This window comes from Alosa alosa, chromosome 1 (assembly GCF_017589495.1).
Source record: "Alosa alosa isolate M-15738 ecotype Scorff River chromosome 1, AALO_Geno_1.1, whole genome shotgun sequence".
Classification (NCBI taxonomy): Eukaryota; Metazoa; Chordata; class Actinopteri; order Clupeiformes; family Clupeidae; genus Alosa; species Alosa alosa.
In genome coordinates, this window is record NC_063189.1 from 9011519 (window position 1) to 9033925 (window position 22407).

At 45.4% G+C, this 22407-nt stretch overlaps 1 protein-coding gene and 1 long non-coding RNA gene across 2 annotated transcripts; both read right to left on the reverse strand.

Moving 5' to 3' along the window:
* Nucleotides 1–39: 39 nt before the first annotated feature.
* On the reverse strand, nucleotides 40–7718 carry fastk (Fas-activated serine/threonine kinase). Its single transcript, XM_048256432.1, has 10 exons — nucleotides 6704–7718; nucleotides 5553–6351; nucleotides 4840–5325; nucleotides 4538–4686; nucleotides 3988–4204; nucleotides 3530–3689; nucleotides 3127–3218; nucleotides 2301–2967; nucleotides 1942–2056; nucleotides 40–1773 (listed from the first exon to the last, which is right to left on the reverse strand). The coding sequence occupies exons 2-10, from the start codon at nucleotides 6307–6309 to the stop codon at nucleotides 1687–1689; spliced, it is 2730 nt and encodes a 909-aa protein (XP_048112389.1). The 5' UTR covers nucleotides 6310–6351; nucleotides 6704–7718; the 3' UTR covers nucleotides 40–1686.
* A 12791-nt stretch (nucleotides 7719–20509) lies between these two features.
* Nucleotides 20510–21978, reverse strand: LOC125305140. The gene is made up of 4 exons (XR_007195344.1): nucleotides 21710–21978; nucleotides 21518–21619; nucleotides 21171–21239; nucleotides 20510–20685 (listed from the first exon to the last, which is right to left on the reverse strand). It is a non-coding gene; the product is annotated as an uncharacterized LOC125305140 (long non-coding RNA).
* Between the last annotated feature and the right edge of the window lie 429 nt (nucleotides 21979–22407).

Genomic DNA, 22407 nt, shown 5'->3' on the forward strand with positions numbered 1-22407 from the left:
TGACATCTAACAAATGAGAATTCGAAAATGACTTACAAATGACTTTTAAAACATTATTTAATAATGTATTTTACATAGGCATTTTATATGTGTATAAACAAACTTTCCCACCCTTTCCCCTTGATTCCAACGCATACATCCACTCCATACACACAAACTCCATACATTCAGAAGAACACCATCCTCAATAAATAATCTCTTCCCCCAGAGAACATCTGAATAGAATGGTCCTCTTAACAAAGCAAAGCAAACAACAGCAATGGCAGGAAGATGTTTCCTTCTCTACTAAAGTCTTAAAACCGACTCGCATAAGATAATATTTATCTTTAAAGTACACAAAAAGGCAAGCTGAACTCTTAATTGTATGATTAATGATGATAAAAACATTAAGTCCAGATGGGCAGCCACTGAAAGGATAAATGCAAGTGCATATATTGCATGTACACCTGTAATACCCTCCTCGTGGATAACACAATCATGCACTATGCACTAAGTATGAGGTTCTGTCCAAGGCATTCCACTGTGCAAGGTAACACCCGCTGTTTTCCAACTAATCAGAAAACACAAAACTTACGCTGGACTTTTAATTTAACAATAAGCTACCGAGTTGGATTTCTAAGTTGTATGTACCATGTATGTATGTACTGTACTTTACGTGTTTCTGATTATGGTATGGAGGTTTGTATCCTTCATTAAAAATAGAATATGCTGAAAAATGAAGCCACTACTGCAAACAAAGATGGCAGGATGACCGATCACTCCCACAACCCATTGAGTGTTTTGCTCTGTCTTGCTTTAAAGGACATCAGAGTTCATAAAGCATTTTAGAGGAAAAAATATAAATATTAACCATTTTTAACACTCGAGTGGCACATTGCAATAATATCATTACAACACATTCCCAAACTCTCCAAAATTATCTGTAAGACAGTGTTTCAAAAGTCTCATCATTTGTCTTTGTAGAAATATCCCATTTGACCCCCCTCACTAAATAATGTTTGGTTATAAAGCCAGTCTTGGTGGCAGACACCTGTAAGGAATTGCAACTGAGACCATGTTGGGGGTTGCACAGCAGACATCCCTTTAGCCAAACAGAAAGCAGCAAACCCCATCTTGTCTATGCTTATCTCCCTTCTGTCCAGAAGGGAAAAGTTAAAAAAGAAATGCACCACAAGAAAAAGAGGACTACAATTCCATGCCCACACCCATTCCTTCCCCATAGCAAAGGCATGGTATAACAGTACCTTGTCCGACACAAATCTAAAACAAATGTCTGAGTCAACGATTGCTTTGCTTCTTAGAAAGTTGCCTCTAGTTTACTCTTATGCCAACTTGGCATCATAACCTCTGCACTGTGATAGACAAACTGTAAAAATAGGAGTACATAGAAATACATTGTTTCAAGGCTTTCTTCACACCCAATTCTCTGCACCGAGACCCTGGCCCTCCCTCTACTTAATGTAACGGCTAGTTAGTGTCGTGGCACCAAATCCTTTATTGGCCATGTTCAGGCCTGTATCTCCCACTCTCAAACACAACCTGTACATACGCAATCCCACTTTCATTCTAAATATTACATTAATTTAACCCAAGAGAAACTCTTCCCAAACCACAACGTACGTACGCATGCACACACACACACACACACACACACACACACAAACACAGGCATCTGGATTTCCACTGTCATAAGGGGACTTCCAGCAGCTTTTTGTGAAGATACTGCTTCACCTCTTCAATGCCATTCAACTTCTCCAACTCCAAATACGGCAACTGCAAAGGAGAGGCAAAAAGCTGAGGTGCAGGTGAACAAAAGCAGGTCAGACACCACACAGGCTTCCTGTGTGCAAAAAAGGCTCATCCATTTTTGCTATTCAGAACTGCATTTGTGCTTCTTTCTTACAAAAGCATGTGTAATAGCAGTGTGCTGCTCATGCCTACCTGCAGAATGATGTAGCCCAGGAGCTGCAGGTGGCGGTCTCTCATGGCCCTAGAGCCCACCAGCACGTCCGAGTTGTGACAGTAATGCCACTTGTCATTAACCGACATTATGACCCTAGTGACCAAGGAAGAGTAGCAGGCAAATGCAATTATTTATTTATTTATCATTATAAGTATACACATACCACTGATTGGCATCGTAAGAGTGCCATGAATTGCTACGTGCTATCCTGTTAAAGTCATTCGACATTTATAAGAGTCTGTCAAAGGCTTGACCAGTCTGCTTTTCAGCATCACTGATCATGTGTGGTTTTGTGAGGTGGTCAAATGTGCTTCAGCGGAACAGTAGCCCAACTCACCTCTTGACCTGCAGGTCTGCGGGGCTCCTCTGTGCGTCGGGGCGGTCGGCAGGGTGGTGCTGGGGAGGAGAGGCGGGCCCCATCTCCCCTTCGTCCCCCTCTGGGTACACCACGCCCTCGTAGAAGGCCGGCAGCTCGCAGCTGGGCCCGGAGGCAGCCCCTGTGGGGATGGGTGCGCCGGTTTCGTCGTCCAGGATCTTCCCGATGGAGAACTGGAAGAGGGAGTCCGGGCCGGTGCCAGAACCGCCTCCCGCTACCCCGGAGCTGGCCGGCCCGGCCTGGGCGAGGCAGTCCGAGGGGCTGCTGAGCGTGGAGCTGTCCTGGCTCTCCAGCGAGTGCTCCTTGGCCAGGCTGGAGTAGTAGTCTGTGCTGGTGTAGTAGGCGCTATAGTCGAGCGGGACCCCTCCGTTAGGACCGCCCCGCTGGCTCGAGGCCGGAGGAGGCGCGCGCATGTGCGGGGGCAGGTAGCCCGACTCGTCGCCTGGCGGTTGCTTGTCGCTACCATCCTCCAGCGCTGCGGCGAATGGCGAGAACTTCTGGAAGTCGGAGGTCAGTGCGGACACTGGCCCAGAGCCCTCGGGGGATTTGGAGGCCATGCCCAGAGACATGTTTCCAGACGTCCTTATTGGGAGAACACGGCCTGAGCCGTCTATCAATAACAGAAAATCTGGACAGAGGAGACAATTACGTAAGTACAAAAATGATATTAAAGAGCCGGTCATCAGTCATACTGAATGCTGCACTATGACACCGTTATCCCATAAGGCAAATATTGAGAGCAATTACATGCCCTCTTTATGTAGTAATGAGCTAGTTGTCTAGCTACCTGTGTAATACCCAGGGGCCAACACCTCATCCTGCTTGTAGCCATGTTCACCAACCAGCTGCCTCAGCGCCTCAGCCACCAGACCCTTGTAGCTGTAAGGAATAAAGTCAAATCACTGTTGCCTCACAAGCAACTTAATCCCTTACAAGTCATCTTACAATACACAGTTATTATCTCTCAGCATTTCATAATACCAGCTGGCACTACTTTTGCTATACAGAGGTAGTCATGCCATAGGTGGTTCTAGAGATTTATTTTAACTACCCACGCAGATTGGATAACACTTAATAAATAAAACTTGTCCAAAGTGCACCCATATTATAATCACTATTACACTAAAATCTTTAGCATGTGCTCCACAACTGTACTAAACAGTTTATGAATGCAGGGTAGCTTCACTGACCTGTACTTGCGGTTGACTTCATCTGCAGTTAAAGCGTGGTCAAACATGAGTACTTTGTGCGTGTCCTGTAGGCGTGGGCCACTGTACTCCCTGTATTCCAGCTCGACAGCAGCATCCAGTAATGACAAGTAACGCCGCACAATGAGTGCATAAGGGCTGTCTGCATTAAGATGGACAAAACATGTTCAGGTTCAAGCTTAATTTTTCAAATTGCATGAACTCAACAGCCTAGCTTACTAACCATTTTAATGATCCTATCGACATGAATGTTGTAATGCTCAAAACCAAAAATACAGAACTAAAAAATCGTCATCACAAAGCTCAATGTGCAATGTAATGACCTTTAGCAGCCAACAGGGGTCACTGTGGGGCATTCCGCTGGTTAAATTCAAATTAAATCTTAAGTGAGCTGCAAAGTCAACAGGTCAGTAGTAGTGAAATAAATAAAGCGATCTTACTGGTGACGTTGCTGATGAAGGACGGGGAGAAGACGCGCTGCAGCACCAGGCCTGGGAAATGGCCCAGCTGGAAGAGCGACATGAGGATGTTGACAGTGGCCAGTGGAGAGCTCAGTGCCTTCAGCTCCAACACGGCCTCGAGCTTAGAGAAGAACTGGCCCTCATTGGCAGGCCGGTAGCTCATACGGCTAAATGGGAACACTAGTTTCTGGATGACCTGAATGAGAAGACATGGGTTACACGTTATGGACCTAAACAGAGACAGTGACCATTATATCAGCGCTGTGGTGGAAACTGATTTGTTGAGGGATTTGATGCAATCCGATTCCTTAACTCTAGTTGTTAGTGTTCATGATTTGCTCTACATGCAAATTATTACACTACAGTTACTTTCACACTTAGAATACAATTTTGTTTGAAGTGACCTGAAGTGCAGGAAATGCACTGGTTGCACAAGAAGACCACACTATGAGATACAATCTTTTTATATTGAAAAGTTTCCTCCTTACACAACATCCCAATCTGGGGTAAAAATGAAAACATCACTGACCTTGCTGTCCAGGTACTCGCCCTTCTTCACAAGGAAGTCGGCTATTGTGTCAAGAAGGCGGGTCTCTCTAAGTCGGTGACGGGCAACATATTTGGAAATGAGTGCCATGGTGTAAGGGGTTATGCTGTCTGCTTTTTTGGGAAGTTCCTCTGTTGGAGAATGAAAGGATGGAATTCCCTCAGTTTATACTTCAAAACAGCTATGTAGAATTAATCGTCAGAAACACACATAAAGTGAAAGACAAATTTGAGGAAAAAAACAAACCAGGAATTGACACAAACAAGGAACCTGCTGGCACTCACCAGACAGGCTGATGATGAATTTCTCCTGCCTGTTCTGGTAAAAGAGGTGGGAGCTGAAGATGAGCTCCAGGCTCTTGTTGCTGGCCTCACGCGCGCACGCCGACAGCATCTCGTCCAGCAGGGCCATCTCATGGTCGCGCACGCTGCTCACGCTGGTCAGCGTGTGCTTGACCAGCCGCAGGATCTTGCGGTTGAGCAGCAGCTGCTCCGGCGAGGGCGTCTCGGCCGAGGCGGCCGCCGCCTGCAGAGCGCGCCACTTGGTGCGGTAGTAGGAGAGCAGCAGGAAGAGCGTCTGCGGGTGGCGCTCGCGCTCCACATTCTTCTCCAGACCCGCCAGGCAGGCCTCAATCAGCAGGTGCTGGCTGGAAGGGTGCAGCTTCATGCTGCTGCTGAACACCATGGAGATGTCCTTCTGGTTGAACTGGGAAAGGCGGCTCTGTGACTCGCCCTCCAGGACCTGAACAATCTGAGAGTCGCTGGGAAGCCCTGGAGAAAGACCATTTGAAGGGGGAAGATTGCATGTGTGGTTTTTGTTTTTGTTTGGCAAAGTATTGTTAAGACTCAGCTGACACTTTCCTGAGACAGGAAATTATTCTTACAACAGGTTAGGCTACAGTAAATGATTGCATTAGCTCAACAACCCTTGCCCAAATCCGTTCACCAAGAACAGCCACAGAACCACTGGTATCCTGCTCGATAAAGTGCTCACTCACCTAGTGCAGCGACAGCATAAAGGCAGTTAACAATGCTGAAGTTGTCAAACTTGGAGCAGTCGTTGACAATAGCATTGCAGAGTGTCTGAAAATCAGGGTTGTCCAGAATCTGCCGGCAGGGGTTTTCTCCACCTGACCCCCCTGGAGAAGTCACCAGGGGGCCCTCCACGGGTCCAGTGCCTGCCGCGCCGGCCTGCTGCAGCAGCAGCAGCTGGCCTATCTTCTGCAGAGCGATGGGGTAGTGGTTGTGCGAGATTTTGCCAGGGTTCTGGGTGACCCAGCGGAGCACCTCATCCACACCACGCGAGCGGTCTATGAGCCGCTTCATGGTGAAGAAGGTGTCGTAGCTCATCTTCTCGTGGATGAAGTTCCAAGTCTTCTTTTTGGCGTGGTGGAGATGGGCGTTCTGCTGGTAGTGCTGCGAGCCCAGGTGTGGGGGCTGCGGGTGAGAGTGGTAGTGCTGGTGGAAGGTCTGGTAGTGGGTCCGGTGTCCGTCCAGGCGGCCCTGGTAGACAGACGGGTAGCTCTGAGGGGGTTGAACCTGTGGGTGATGGGGAAGTGGGTGGTGGTGGTTCTCCAACATGGGTGGCCCTGCCCCAACAAGGCCCACCCGCCGCCCTGGCTTGCCGCCACTACCACTGTACAAGCGTGTAGTGTACATGCTGCGCAAGAGAGCAGTAGACTGACTAAGGTCCTGGAGGGGCAAGGGGAATTTGCCAAGCGTTAGGCGGCCAAGTCGAGGGGCCAGACACAGCATGGTACATCGTGTGGTCCAAAACTGAGCCACAAGACATCCCACCTAGAAAGAAAGCAACAAGATTCATGCGCAATACAGGAAGTTCAACCAATTCTGAGGGAAAGTTAAAGCCCCTGTGATGACAAAAAACGTCATAAAGCTAAAGTGAAACTTAATCAACGTTTTGCCAGGACATACATAGCCAGGATAAAGGTCGGCAATATTTTTCTGTGTAGTCGGTTTCAGTCTCGTAGAGTTATGAACCTCTCAAGACTAACTGGTGATAGTTGACACAAAATAAGACACTTTAGAATCTAACCATTATAAGCACCAGCGTTAGGCATTAACACAGAAATATCTCAAATAGGAAATGTATGGTAAACGAGTTGCCTAAGGTAAGGTTGTTGGTACTTACATCTTTGATCGGAACTTTACAAAAAAAAAGGTCCAGGCTCCAGGAATGATGAATGTCTCCCAAATGTGATGAGCTAGCTAGCTAATGCAACATAAGTTACAGCATTTTCACAGCCAGCTAACTGGCTAGCGTTGAAGGTAAATTGAAGAAGAGGGCGTTTGGCCACTTGGGTCCAACTTCTCATTCAAAGACCACACAAATCAATCATGCAATGTTTATGTAACACATACGACTACAATATCATCACTGGGCCTGTCATTTGTCATTATGAACGACAGCTCGTTATCATATAGTAGGCCGAGAAATGGTTGCAAACTAGCAAAGCTAGCATGCTAAGAAATATTGACCTAACTTAGCAAGCTCGCTAGCCAGTGTTAATTTACAGTCTTCTGAATAGCATGCTAAGCTACGTAGCTAGCTAACTGGATTACTGCTTTAACAGTTTTGCCAGCTAGAACTAATGTTAGCAGAGTTAAGTGTGTGCAATCCAGAGGAAGATCTTGCAAGAGTACAAATTAACATTTACGTTACTTAACTTTATCAGCTACCAGTATGCATACTAATACACACCAGTATGCAACTGTTAAGAGTGTGCTTGTGTTAGAGCACGCCAAAAGTGTAGCCAACATTACATGTTTAAACCCATCATGTCACGTCATTTTAAAATATAGTGTTACGTTAGCTAGCGACTAATAACAGTTCGCGTTAACCACTGCTAAATGCCAAGCGAAGAGTAACGCGCAGTGTTTGAGTGACAAACGTTCCTGACGTTGTGTCTGAGTAAAACCAATTTAACAGAGCTGGATACAAAAAGACCTCCACCACAAAAAAGTTGACATGAAGTGCATGTGCCCTAATAACCTCCGATCTTCAGCGGATTCCTGCGAACGACAGATCACCGCACTTCACTTAGAACCCCCGGTGTCGGCCATCTTCCCGGCAGGCAGTAGCACAGAGGGCGTGTCATGGTTTCTCGTAGGCGCAGGTCTAGCCGAGTTTTTTCCATTCAAGTTTAGCACATGTCGGCTATCCCTTTTTCCATCTCATCAGGCTATTTCTTACGGAGCCCCGGATATGTCATGGGGGAAAAAAATAATAAGTTGTGGCCACGAAATAGCAATTCGTTCCCACAAAATAATAAGTTGTGGCCACGAAATAGCAATTCGTTCCCACAGAGTACTAATTTGTGGCCACGAAATATTAATTCGTTCCCACGAAATAGGTAATTTGTGGCCACGAAATATTAATTCGTTCCCATGAAATAGTAATTTGTGGCCCCCGCAATAGGTAGGCCTATAGGCTGTGCACTGGACAGCTGGATGAGCAAATCAAGCGCAATCAAACAGGAACAGTCGCTGTCACACAATGGACAGGGATAGTATGGTAGAGTGCTATTTTAGGCTGGGAATGAAATACAAAGACATTTTGAAAAGCCTGGCATTGGAGGGATTCATTGTTAGCGAGAGGCATCTCCACAGACTATTAAGAGCCAGGTCGCTGCACCCGGCGTGGGGTGCGACTTGAACGCGGTCTCTCTCGTTTTGCGTTTTTATAGGCGGACGTGAACATTTCCATTAAAACATGCATCAGATAGCTGGAGGTGAATCTTCATCCCCCTCACTCTCACTTTTTCCCCATCCTCATCTCATATCACGCCTTCTACCCACACACCCATCACTGTTCCATTTCTTTGTTATTATTTGCATACGCCGCGTGCTGATGAAATCTCGGGCACTTCTCGGGCATATCTCGGGCACTTCTATCTTTTGTAAAACGTCGCGTCGCAGAGGTGCGCTGACCCGAGGACCTGTGCCGAGATAGATGGACGGTCAGGAGCAACGCCGAGGCTGATGGAGAACCGGGACAAATGAAACACTTTTTAATGAAACGTAATTTACAAAGACATTGTAAAACACTGAAAGTTAATATTTTGTCACTAGCAACCTACATCTGTCCTCTGTCAAATACAGTTGCATTTACAGCTCTGAACAAAACCGTTCAAGAGTTATTTAAGGACGTCGAACGTGCGGTATGGTTCATTCGTCCCTCCTGGCTGGGACAAATGAAACAGCATGGGGGACGAATAAAACATACAGCTTAAATTATGTAAACTTCCCACAACTTCAATATTTGAATTGCTGCTGGGCTATATGTCTTGGTTCATGTCTGTTAACAACTCATTGCCGTCATGGTGATGCGCATATTTCGAGGTTATGGAAATAGCATGCACTATGCCATTAATATAGCTAGAATAATGCATGTTTCGAATTATATAATGTTTCTATATAGTACAAAATGTTATTTCAATCTGTTTTTATGTGGTTAAAGCCACCACACATCCAAGTGCCCTTCATGACCCACAGGTCGTCAGTCTCCATAGCAAAACTCGACCCCCTACCTGATAGCCCCAAATATATTTGCATCTTTCTAAAACTGCTTTTCCATGTCTCACCTGCATAAAATATAGTATAAACACAGATACGTGTGCATTGACTTAGAATAAATGGGGTTTACTGCCTGGTCGGGACAAATTTAGCATTATAGGCTGTTTTGCATCCATTACAAACAAACATGCAATGTGAACGTCTGGGATTGGGGAGAGCACTAAATGCTCTACTGAATAAGCATGAAGTCAAACCTTTAAATGAAAAACACTATTTAATAATCAAAAAAAATAATAAACCGCTAATGAATTAAACTTGTGACCATCAGAAATCGTTTATCGCCTGTAACTCCGTGATAACAGGAAGTAACAGGATGGCATTTGGCTGAGCAACGGAGGTTAATATGCTCTATGTCACCAAAAATTGCAAATAATTGCCTTTTTAAATATTTTACATGGATATATATTAGGTATTATCATTACATACGTTTTCTAATAAAATTGAATGACTTGGGTAATAAATATGACCATGGGTAACATGAGATGTCATGATTATCAACCAGTGATGGGTCTAACCACCATTATGCTATTTATTGGCATACCCGGAAAAACACATTGACTGATAAAAAGTTTCCTTCACATAACCTAATAATCATTTGAATTAAAGTAATGTTCTAATTAGATTAGATTAGATTAAACTTTATTGTCATTGTGCAGAGTACAAGTACGAAGACAACAAAATACAGTTTATGTCTAACCAGAAGTGCAAAAAAGGAGAAAAGTGCAATGTGATAAACAAAGTATAGACAGGTGGTGCATAGACAAGTCAAGAAATATAGTGCAGTGTAGACAGTTGTCACAGCTTTGCCAGGTTCTTCAGCAGCACCTCACTCTGCACCAGCCACTTCCCCGGCCACGCCCACTCATCAGACTCACACTCCTGTTACTCATTCTCTCTCCCCTACCTACTGAAGCCTTACACCTGCAGCTGAGGCCCCCCTCCACACACACACTTTGTCTGGCCTCGTCAATGCTGTATGAAAGACCCAGCCAAAGACTCGCTCCCTCGCCTGCTCTTCAGTATTCGTTGGATTCAGTTAAGTTATGAACCTTGTTGGACGTTGCCCTCTCTCTTTAGTTGCCTTAGTCTGATCTCCTGTGTGTTTGCTTTGCTTTGTATTCTGGACCTACAAGTACTTTTCTGTTGACCATTCAATAAATCTCCATCACCATGTTCACTTCTCCTAGTCCTCCTTCTGTGTACCGTGACAGAAGGCCAGACCTGGCAATGCAGCCTCAAAATGCAGACCCCTTCCGGGAGCTTGTGAATGAGTTTCGCCAGGCCCTCACAGCTGCACAAGCCCATCCTGCTCCTCCACCAGCAGTCCCCTCCAGCCCAGTAGTCAACCCCACGCCCTATTCTGGTGCACCCGAGGGATGTAAGGGCTTCCTCCTGCAATGCTCCCTGGCCCTGGAGATGCAAGCACACCGGTTTCCAACGGAGCGATCTCGAATTGCCTACATCATCTCTTTGCTCTCTGGGCGTGCCTTGCAATGGGCAGAAAGTGCATGGAGCCTCGATGGCCCTGCGACGACATCCGTGGACGACTTTGTGGAGCATTTCGCGGAAGTGTTTGGGCTCCCAGAGGGTGATTCATCGGCCCAGGCCCAGTTGCATGCTTTGAGGGAAGGAAAACGACCAGTCACCGAATACTCCCTCCAATTCCGCACCCTCGCTGCAGCCAGTGGATGGAATGAGGCCGCACTCATCACAGCTTTCCGACAAGGACTAGAGCCCAACCTGCGTCTCCAACTCTCTACCTACGATGATGCCATGGGACTGGAACGGTTCATCCAGCTAGCAGTCCGAGTTGCTCACCGGAGGGACAGTTGCCTACAAGAACTCCGCTCAGCCCCATCACCAGTACAAGCACCACCCAGGTGGGAAGCAAGTTCCACAAGATCTTTTGAGCCCATGCAAGTGGACACTGTGCGGCTTACACCAACTAAACGCCACCGCCGTCTCACTCAGGGCTTATGCCTCTACTGTGGAGCCTCAGACCACATCATTGCTCAATGCTCTACAAGACCACCCCGACCGGTGGTGAGTACTGTATGTAACCCTAATGTTCATCTGAAACTTCCTCTCATGCCTGTAATTCTAATGGATTCTGTGTCCTCCCATACGGCCTCCGCTCTGATCGATTCCGGTTCAGCTGGGAACGTCATCTCCGGCTCCCTCTGCCAGCGCCTCCAGCTCCCGAAGACCCGCTGTGCGACCCCCTTCAACATCCACTCCATAGTAGGTAGGCCAATACCAAACACCTGTTCTTGAAATGCAAGTTGGGAGACTCCATGCTGAGGCTATCTCGTTTTTTGTACTCGATGAGTCTACTACTGATTTGATCTTGGGGCGTTCATGGTTAGTGCAACACTCACCTACAATCTGTTGGTCTAATAGTGAAGTTGGGGGATCAATGTCAGGTCACTTGCTTCCCTGAACTCCCACTTCTACACAACCCTCAACTGGTTGTTCCCCTTAATGCTACATCGATAGAAAGCCCCGAGCTTAATCAATCCGTTACTGTTCCACCCGAATATGCTACCTACCGTGATGTTTTTTGCCCAAAACGTGCAGCCCAGTTACCTCCTCATAGACCATGGGACTGTGCGATTGATCTAGTGCCAGATCAGCCATTACCCCCATGGAAGGGTCTACCCACTCTCTCTCCCTGAGCAAGAGGCTATGAAAGTATATATTACGGAAGCCCTAGAGCTGGGATATATACGTCCCTCAAAATCCCCAGCTGCCTCTTCCTTCTTTTTTGTGGCCAAAAAAGATGGGGGTCTTAGGCCCTGCATTGATTACCGTGCCCTCAACAAAATCACAGTGAAGTTCCGCTACCCATTACCACTTGTCCCTGCTGCCTTAGAACAACTACGAGGTGCATCTGTGTTTTCCAAGCTTGACCTACGGAGTGCCTATAATCTTGTGCGCATTGATGATATCCTCATTTACTCCCCCGATCTCCAGACACACATCCAGCATGTACGCCTGGTCCTTGCTAGGCTGCGTGAGTTCCAACTCTTTTTGAAAGCCGAGAAGTGCACCTTTCACCAGACTTCCACCCAGTTTCTAGGCTACAACATCAGCGCCCAGGGGGTAAGCATGGATGAGGGAAAGGTGACAGCGGTTTTGTCTTGGCCCACTCCACAGTCCGTCAAGGACCTCCAGCGTTCCTTGGGCTTTGCCAACTTTTATCGAAGATTCATTTGCAACTTTAGTCAACTCGCTTCTCCATTAACCTCTTTGCTCCGCAAGAAACCTAAGGCCCTCTCCTGGAGTGATGAAGCCTCCCGAGCTTTCCACCTGCTGAAGGAATCCTTCACCAAAGCGCCGGTCCTCTGTCATCCAGATCCAGACCGGGAGTTCATTGTGGAGGTTGATGCCTCCACCTCTGGAATTGGAGCTATTCTTTCGCAACGCCATGGAGACCCTCCCCGCCTCATCCCTGTGCTTACTTCTCCTAAAAGTTTAGTGCAGCGGAGTGCAACTATGACATCGGCAACCGAGAATTGTTAGCCATTAAACTAGCCCTGGAGGAGTGGCGCCATTGGCTTCAAGGAGCTAAACATCCTTTCCTGGTTCTTATGGACCACAAAAACCTCCAGTACCTCAGGGAAGCCAGGCGCCTCAATCCCCGTTTGGCAAGATGGGCCTTGTTCTTCACCCGCTTCAACTTTTCTATTAGCTACCGCCCTGGATCTCGCAATGGCAGAGCTGATGCACTCTCCCGTCTGCACCACCCGGAGGAAAGTGAGGAGCAGCCTGAAACCATACTCCCCGCTGATATGGTCGTGAGCCCCATCCAGTGGACCCTAGATGAGCAGATCCGTGAGGCCACAACTGACGATCCTGCACCAGCCAACACTCCTGCTAACTGCACTTATGTTCCGCTCAGTCTCCGAACTCAACTCCTAACCATGGCACACTCCTCCCCAGGCACAGGAAACCCAGGGATCAATGCCACACTCTCTCTTCTGCAAGATCGTTACTGGTGGCCGGGTATGGCCAAGGATGCCCGAGGGTTTGTAGCCGGGTGTGCAGACTGTGCCATGGCAAAGACCCCGCGACACCTCCCATCAGGGAAGCTAACCCCCTTGCCAGTTCCCAGAAGACCATGGTCACACCTGGGTGTGGACTACGTCACAGACCTTCCCCCTTCAGAGGGCCACACGTGCATCCTGGTAATTGTCGACCGCTTTTCCAAAGCATGCAAACTAATACCGTTGAAAGGCCTTCCAACAGCTGCAATCACCGCCAAAGCCCTGTTCACACATGTGTTCCGCAACTTTGGAATCCCAGAAGATGTGGTATCGGATAAGGGGCCACAGTTCATCTCTCGTTTCTGGAGAGCTTTCCTGCAGCTAATGGGAGTAACTGTGAGTCTAACTTCAGGATATCATCCTCAAACGAACGAGCAAACGGAACGAAAGATTCAGGAGATTGGCCGCTTCCTCCGCACCTACTGCCACCGCCACCAAAGCTCCTGGAGTCGCTTCCTACCCTGGGCCGAGTATGCACAAAACTCCCTACGGCAACCAACCACAGGTTTGACGCCGTTCCAATGCATACTCGGTCACCAGCCTCCACTTTTCCCTTGGTCCGGAGACTCTTCCAAGGTCCCAGCTGTTGACTCCTGGTTCCGGGAGAGCGAGCAGGTCTGGAGTGAGGCCCATCACCACCTGCAGCGAGCCATCCGTCGGCAAAAGGAGCACGCAGACACTCGGAGGTCAGCCACACCACATTATGAAGCAGGCCAGAAGGTCTGGCTCTCCACCTGGGATAACCGGATGCGACTTCCTTCCAGAAAGTTAAGTCCTAAATACATTGGCCCCTTCACCATAACACACCAGATTAATCCAGTCACTTACCGCCTCCAACTTCCACCCAGTTACAAGATCCACCCCACATTTCATGTGTCTCTCCTGAAACCCTACCACTCACCCCATTCTCCTTCCTCCACAGAACCTGGTGATGCTGCTGATCCCCCAGTACCGCTTCTGCTGGACGAGGGTTCGGTCTATGCCATCAACGAGATCCTCGACTCTCGGCGTCGCAGGGGCCGCCTGGAATACCTAGTCGACTGGGAGGGTTATGGCCCAGAAGATCGCTCCTGGGTCAGCTGTGATGACATCTTGGATCCCACGATGCTCGCTGAGTTCCATCAAACCCACCCCAGTCGACCAGCCCCTCGCCGTCGAGGCCGTCCATGTCGCCGGGCACCCTTGTCCTCACAAGCGCCCCCTGGAGAGGGGGGTACTGTCACAGCTTTGCCAGGTTCTTCAGCAGCACCTCACTCTGCACCAGCCACTTCCCCAGCCACGCCCACTCATCAGACTCACACTCTGTTACTCATTCTCTCTCCCCTACCTACTGAAGCCTTACACCTGCAGCTGATCAATCAGCTGATCAGCTGCACTATATCAGGCCCCCCTCCACACACACACTTTGTCTAGCCTCCTCACCCATGCTGTATGCTAAAGACCAGCCAAAGACTAAACCCCATCGCCTGCTCTTCAGTATTCGTTGGATTCAGTTAAGTTACGAACCTTGTTGGACGTTGCCCTCTCTCTTTAGTTGCCTTAGTCTGATCTCCTGTGTGTTTGCTTTGCTTTGTATTCTGGACCTACAAGTACTTTTTTGTTGACCATTCAATAAATCTCCATCACCGTGTTCACACAATATAAATATGTGCAGTTGCAGTTACCTTATAAGAGCAGAATAAATATTGCTATGTAATGTGAACAACATACATTGGTTGGGAGGGGGGGTGGGCGGGTGTGGCTGGGAATGTCTGCCTCCTTGTTGTCCCTGTCAAGGCTGCCATGGTCGTGGACACCTCACAGGCAAGGAGGCATTGGGCGGGGGTGGCTGGCTTAGTTGGTTGCTGTCACCGGGATGCAGAGCTAGATTTCAGTAGGGTGACAGCTGCAGGAAAGAAGCTTCCTCTGAAGCTGCTGGTTCGGGTGTGGAGAGACCTGTAAAGCCTCACAGAGAGGAGTGGGCTGAACAGTCTGGGGTTGGGGTGAGAACAGTCTTTGATGATGCTGCACACCTGATGCAAGCATCGCTTGCCCTGGATGGCCTCAATGGAGGGGAGTGAGGAACTGGTGATGCGTTGGGCAGTTTTCACCATCCTCTGCAGTGCTCTTCGGTCGCAGAGCAGTTGCCATACCAAACTGTGACACAGTTGATAAGGATGCGCTTGATGGTGCAGGGGTAGAAGTTCACCAGGATCTGAGGAGTCCGTGGACCTTCTTTAGCCTCCTCAGATAGAAGAGACGCTGGTAAGCCTTCTTGATCAGGGTAGAGGTGTTGAGGGTCCAAGAGAGGTCTTCAGAGATGTGGACAGTGGACACCCAGAGATCTGAACCTGGTGATACACTCCACTTCAGTCCCACTGATGAGAATGGGGATATGAAGTCCACAATCAGCTCTTTGGTCTTCAACAATTCTGTTAACAGGACTTGCAGGAAATTGTGAGAACATATGAATTTGCTGATTATGCAAGCCAAATGCTGCCCACCACAGCTAAGTCTGCCTTCATCCATGAATTGAGGCTGGTTTCAGAAACGGCATCCTCTGAATAATCTACAGAGTGTAGCTCTTGGATACCTATCGGGTATCCTATTGCATGGGTTCTCAAAGTAGGGGTAGGGACCCCCAGGGGGGTCGCGGGACGCCAAGGGGTGGGTCGTGAAATGATTTCCATAAATCAAATAAATTTGGGGAAAATAAAAGAGGTGTCACTTGACCGCACTTTAAAGACAGATTTTAATTCCAAGACACTTGCTGAGTTCTGGATTTCAGTCGAGAGGGAATATCAACAGCTATTCAAGGCCGCGATGGACGTACTGACGCCGTTTGGCTCCACATACCTTTGTGAAAAGACTTACTCTCCACTGACATACAGTATATTAAAAACAAATACAGATCGCATCTAAATGTGGAGGATGATCTCAGTGTGGCCGTCTCCACAATTAAACCAAGAATGGACTTGCTGTGTTCCGCGCATAGCACGCATCCATCTCATTAGATGAGATTAACGCTGAAACATAGTTGCCAAAATGTAAATTTGCGCAGCAACAATGTACATATGTTTACAACAGTTTGTGATATTACCCTGACTGAGATATTCTTCTGTTAAAATGGAAATTAAAGTAATGTTAAATTGTCATGTTAAAGTAATGTTAAATGTTAAAGTAAAGTTAAGTTTGCACGACAGCAATAATGTGCACTCATGTTACATGGATACTATTATTTGACTAAGGTATTTAGACTGTTTTTATCATATAGTAAATTTCTATATGTAAAATCATAACAGGCTGCTCTGTTCTTTTGTGTTGTCGTTAAGCCTGTGTTTGGATAAGCCTAGTGCGTATGGCCAGTGCGCACATTTTATTTTATTTTTTGAGTCACATCCAGGGATAGTGGGGGTCGCCAGTCTCTGGCACGGTTATTTTGGGGATCGCGGGTTGAAAAGTTTGGGAACCCCTGTCTTATTGTATCCTATAGGAAAATTGAAAGGCAACCGTTTGTCCCGCTGTTTACTGTTTATCCCATGGGAAAGGAAAGGTTTCTTGTTTCAAGTCAATCAAGTCATGATGATGTCATTAACACGCTTTGTAGGCTTGTACGTCCTCATCCATCTCCAGACATGTTAGCTGGATGTGAGAAATTTGTGTGTCAGCTCCTCAAAACCTGGTTTTCAAACAGCTAAAGCCCTTCAGTGGAACATGATTAAAACTCTAAAACCCAACCAGGGAGTGGAAAAACTATGTCCCACTTACAGAGCCATCCTTGTGTTTGTCCCTCATCACACCTGAAATCCCATCCCTATGACTGCCCTATACAGGGCCGGCGCTAGCCATTTGGGTGCCCTAAGCACAAATGCTTGGTGGTTTGTTCCCAATCATCATTTCATTATGTTGTGAAAGTGTCACTTGTAGCGTTACTTTTTCACTACACAATTAGATCGTTTGATCATAATTGATAACAAACACCAAAAAAGCGTCCTGGAATGCAAAGCAAACTAGGCTAATAGGCTAACATTACCTGACTATATCTCTGATGGCTCAAAGAATTAGCAAACCCAGATTAAGCATAATCAGAAATAGCATTGCTAGCTAGCAACCTGAGGAAGGATTGCTAGTCTTATGCAAAGATTGCTAACGTTAAAGGAAAGTGTTGAATTGCATTCAATAACCCATATCCATATCCACAACGTAAAATAACTAGCTAGCCAGCATCAAATCATTTGCAATGTAGGCCTAACACTTGAACATGAACATGGCTAGTAGGAGATTACGTTACAAAGTGTATTGACGGTAGTAGTATTACCTGGCATAAGCATAGACATGCATACTCGCAAGGGCTACACAACTTTTATTTATTTATTTAAAACATTGTCTTAACTGCAAGTGAAGCGCGAGCATCATCCTGCTGTCTCTTCTTTTTCCTTTTTTCCGCCCCCAACTCTTAGTGTCTTTTCAAGGCGATGTCTACTGTCTGCCAAATTTGGGATTGAGGAATAATCAAACAGACCACTGGGAGGTGGGGGAGGGGGGCACCAGAGGGAGACTGGAGAGAGGGCCGCACAGGAGATTCACCTTTTTCTCGACTAATTGGGTCTAGGCCTTTATTACTTTTGTATTGCTTTTGCATATTAACATGCTTTAGACATATTTTATTTGTTATTAATACTAGTAGCCTATTATTGTGGTAATTTTTCACGACCCAGATTTTTTGGTGCCCCCCAGGCACTTGGTGCCCTACGCGCAGTGCGTGATGTGCGTGTGCGGAGCGCCGGCACTGGCCCTATACCATCGCCTATTGCTGTCCCCATGCTCGGATTCCTGCCCGCGCAGCCTATAGCGACCCACTACTTGCCTGATGACAACTCCTAATCCCTATGGACAATTCATCCCCTACACTGGACTATTTGAACTTTCTGACACTAAATAGGATTCATGCATTATCATACTGGTTATGTAACTATCCAACCACTTGTAACATATACCTCAGGTGGCTCTAAACACCATGTTCTATTCTAGACCTATACTGACCCCAGGCAGATGGGTCAGGCCATTGAGTCGTGGATCTGCTCGAGGTTTCATCCTATATGTTTCTCCAATTCTAGGGAGTTTTTCCTCGCCCCTGTTACTCATGGGCTCTGTCTGAATGTTTAACACTCTGTAAAGCGCCATGAGACATGTGTAATGTTTTGACGCTCTATAAGTGAAATTAAATTGAAATTGAAATTCTGAGAGCACACTGGCAAGCAAATGTTTGGGCACAAGATACAGGGGAAATTGATGATGGGCAATGGGCCCCTATTCTGTCAAATCTTCCACCAGCACCAGAGCTTGTGAAGAGTTGTCTTGCCAGCCAATACAGTAGAAGGTGTTCTTGAAAGAGTAATTACCATTCACACAACTTTGCAGGTGTAAATGCTCTGAGAAGATGTGCACCAATATTAAAGACAGTGACAGTGGTGAGGATAAATACTTCAGTAATGACTGACTGTTTTTTTCTTTTTTTTCCCTAATTTGTTGGCAAATGATGCCATAAATCTTTTGAAAATAGTCTGTATCTCATTGTCTACCTTATTAGGTGTATATTTATCAAAACGTTGACCACTTTAAGCCTTTATATTATTTTTCTGCATATATTATCCGCCATCTTGAATTTTGGCACTGAAAATGAAGAAAAAAATCGGAAGCAGGTTGTTTTGTATTCAGTGGGGTCCTAGCAAGTAAAAATTCACCAGTTGCAAAAATCTATATGAGCCGTTCCTAAAATAACACGATTCCCCTCACTACTGCATGCAAAACATTGATAGCTCTTAGCCATTAGCCTTATTTTCTTTTTCAAAGTAGTCCTTAGAGGAAAAAAGGAGACCCCTGATCTATACTTGTATCTACCTATTTTATTGATATTTCTTATCAAGATTGGTATAATTACCACACTCTCAGGAATTATTTCCATATGTCATGGCTTCCAAGTCTTGCAATAAGGACCCAACCTTTCGTAAAAGACCTGAGCAAATATTCACAGCTTCTCTGGCTTTTCTTGGCCACTGTAAGTAAGGCATGTTTTGTAAAAGTGCTTGGAATGGTGGAATTCAGCTTCATTTTTTAACTCTTCAGTTAAAGCTGCAGTTGGCCAGGCGTGCGGGAACCTATTTTTGACCAGGGGTGCTGAATAACAAATATAATGGATGTCCGACGATTTCTCCCCTCCTGGACATGTTTCGGATTTTGACTGCTAAATACATCATTTTAGTGCGGTGTGCGGGTGATAGAGAGAAGTTTTAGAAACGTCCTGGGCAGCCACAAATTCCAATGTTCCGCGACAGCACTCCGACTCCACTGCACCCACTCTAACACCACAGAAGTGCACTTGACATCATTAGCCTATTTCAGTATAGCTAAGGAAAATTACTTTTCTGATCGTCAAAACCACACCAGAGATGTTTGGCTTTAAATATAGGCTAATAATCAGGCTGCAATGATCTCGCAAATAATTCTTGAATAAGTGTGTCGTCTCCACAGCAAGAATGTGTCCTAATAATTTCTATCTTAGCAACTAGTGAAATTATTTCACTAGCTATAATTTATTAATTTTGCAAAACTGTACAACACAATTAAAGTTTCTTTCAGCTTATCCATGCTTTTTTGAACGTGTAAATCGCATAGAATATGTAGGCCTCAACCGTAGGCCTACACACTTAGCTCAAGCCACGCTACTCACGTTCACGTTGATCTCTATAACTGTTAATTTTTAGTAGCCTATATTCAAACCAATCCATAACCCTTTTTTGCTATTTGACTCATCATTTCACATACAAAAATATGAATAATGTCAGACAGCGAATTAGTAATTATTTAAAAATATATAAAACAAATCTTAAAAATCCATCTCCTGCCAACAGGGGGTGCTGCAGCACCCTCAGCACCCCCCTTCCCGCGCCCTTGCAGTTTGCAAGATTTTTTTGATCATATTCACTGATCCAACAGTATGCTCCGACAGAACAACATAGATCAGCCGGTTTTAGAAAAAAAAAACTTCTATCTCCATGCACTTCTGCACTTCTATCTCCATCTAGAGCCTTTGTTTTTTGTTTTGCAAAAATCCACAGCTCCCGGTTCTTCTGGTCCAATCAGAGCAGATCTGACTGTCAATCACAGTCTGGTGCGCACTGACGAGCACAAACTCGTCTCGGTGCTCGGTGGTAGTGGGGGAGGGGCATGAGAGTTCCAAACATTCAAAATTTTGGCTAAGTCCCCTCAATCTGTCAGACTTGCCAACAGCTTAACATGAATGACATAAGACTGAAAAAAAACACCCAATCTTTTTTGTGAATTGGCTTTTAAATTTGTTGTGCACAGAAACAGTCAGATGTATATTTTCACACATTTGCAACACATTGTACATAACTCATTCAGTTGTCAGGAGGATAGATGCTACTCCATATTGTCCAAAATGATGGACTCTCTGGACCTTTCCGCAATGTATCTCTCTGATATCCTTAGTCTGAAACAAAGTTTAATGTAAAATTACAAACATGGTCAGGTGGAAACATTTGATTTAGAACATTTGATAATTTTATGATTATAATTATATTTCAATTTGATGATTTGTTTTACTATACTTAAACCAACATTGTGCCAGTCAGAGTCATATAGGGGTTATCATAGGGACTCCGATTAACCATACTAGCCCTAGCCTAAAACAAAAATCTTTGAATGGATATCTCCATTGAAATTCTCTTTTAGTCCAGGATGTGGCTTCATGTAGGCTACTGGCAGGTTACAGTTTTTTTTTTTTTTTAGATAAAAAAAATCCTCTGGTGTCAGTATAATGCATGAATGTTCCATAATTGTATCAGTTCTCAGTTTCTACACCATCATTATACAAGTGTATAAAGAAGACTGATGAAAAGTAAACTTCAAATACTTAATTCTGATGTTGATTGTGCATGTAAGTATAACATCTTGTTTTAGAATCATGCATCTTACCTTCCATAGTTCAGCTTTACGCTGACAGTCAACAAAGTTTCCATCACAAGCAATACAGTCGATTTGAGGCTAGAACAACAAACACTGTTACATATTTTCCTAGTGTGGTCATATTGGATAAACTCAATCCAAAAATACATAAGATCCAACTACAAAATGTTAACTGTTGAAATGGTTGAAATGTGAAATGTGAAACACAACCCAAGAGCCTATGCATTTTCCTTATCTGCCCTGCCATTTAAATCAGATCAAATTATGGAAATTAAGCTAATTTAAAATGGAATAAATGGTAGATGAAATAAACTGAAATAAATTGTTTGATATAACCACTGTTGTATAATACCTACATTTGCATTTTCCAGAACCGTACACTTTGGTCGGTGATTCAAGTCCTGGCCTCTTCTGCATGTTGTTGGTTTCAACAATATTCTCAAACTCTCTTTTTCGTACTGTATCACAAAAGCAGAGCAAATTCTGTACAATCTACTTTTTTAAGATGACTTCGACAAATAAAATAGTTTTAAACAAAAGGGTCATACCATAAATTCCAGCTGTTCTGAAATGTCTAAATGTATTCCAGATCCTGCAAATTTCTCATTAGCAACTTTGATAAGTCGGTTAGTGAGTGCCTGGTCTTCAGGAGAAAGAGAGTCATATCTGTTAGCAGTGATCACCAGGACTGCAGCAGCAAAACACAGAGTTCCTAGACTGTTCATTGTTGTGGTTATGAATATATTCACAATGTCGGTAGCTTCACAGACGAGATCTAACCTCGCATGGGTTATTTTATGTCATCGGGAATCTGCCCAGAACTGTTTTTATACAGACCTGCACAAAGGTTACTTGTTGTGCAATTTACAAACATTAGTGCAGCACATGAGCCCTCAACTTCAAAACTGATGTAACAAAAGACGCTGAATTGTAGTATCTTGCCTTAGGGAGAATGTATGACCTAATATGGTTCATTTAAATTAAATTTAAAACACTTTATTTATCTCAAAGGCCAATTTACACATTCACAAAATATAAAACAGTCAGCAAAATTGTATGTGCCTGTGGTATTGGAATTTGAGAGGTATTGAGATGGTGCTTGCTAATGGTCAAAGGTCATTTGGAGTTGAGTTACACAGCCATAGGCACAAAGGTTGCCTGCCTCCTCTTCGTTCGTCACAGTCCGGAGGGGAGCCACTTAAAGGAAGGGGGCGCATAAAGAGCTCATGTTGCATTTTTTCACTGT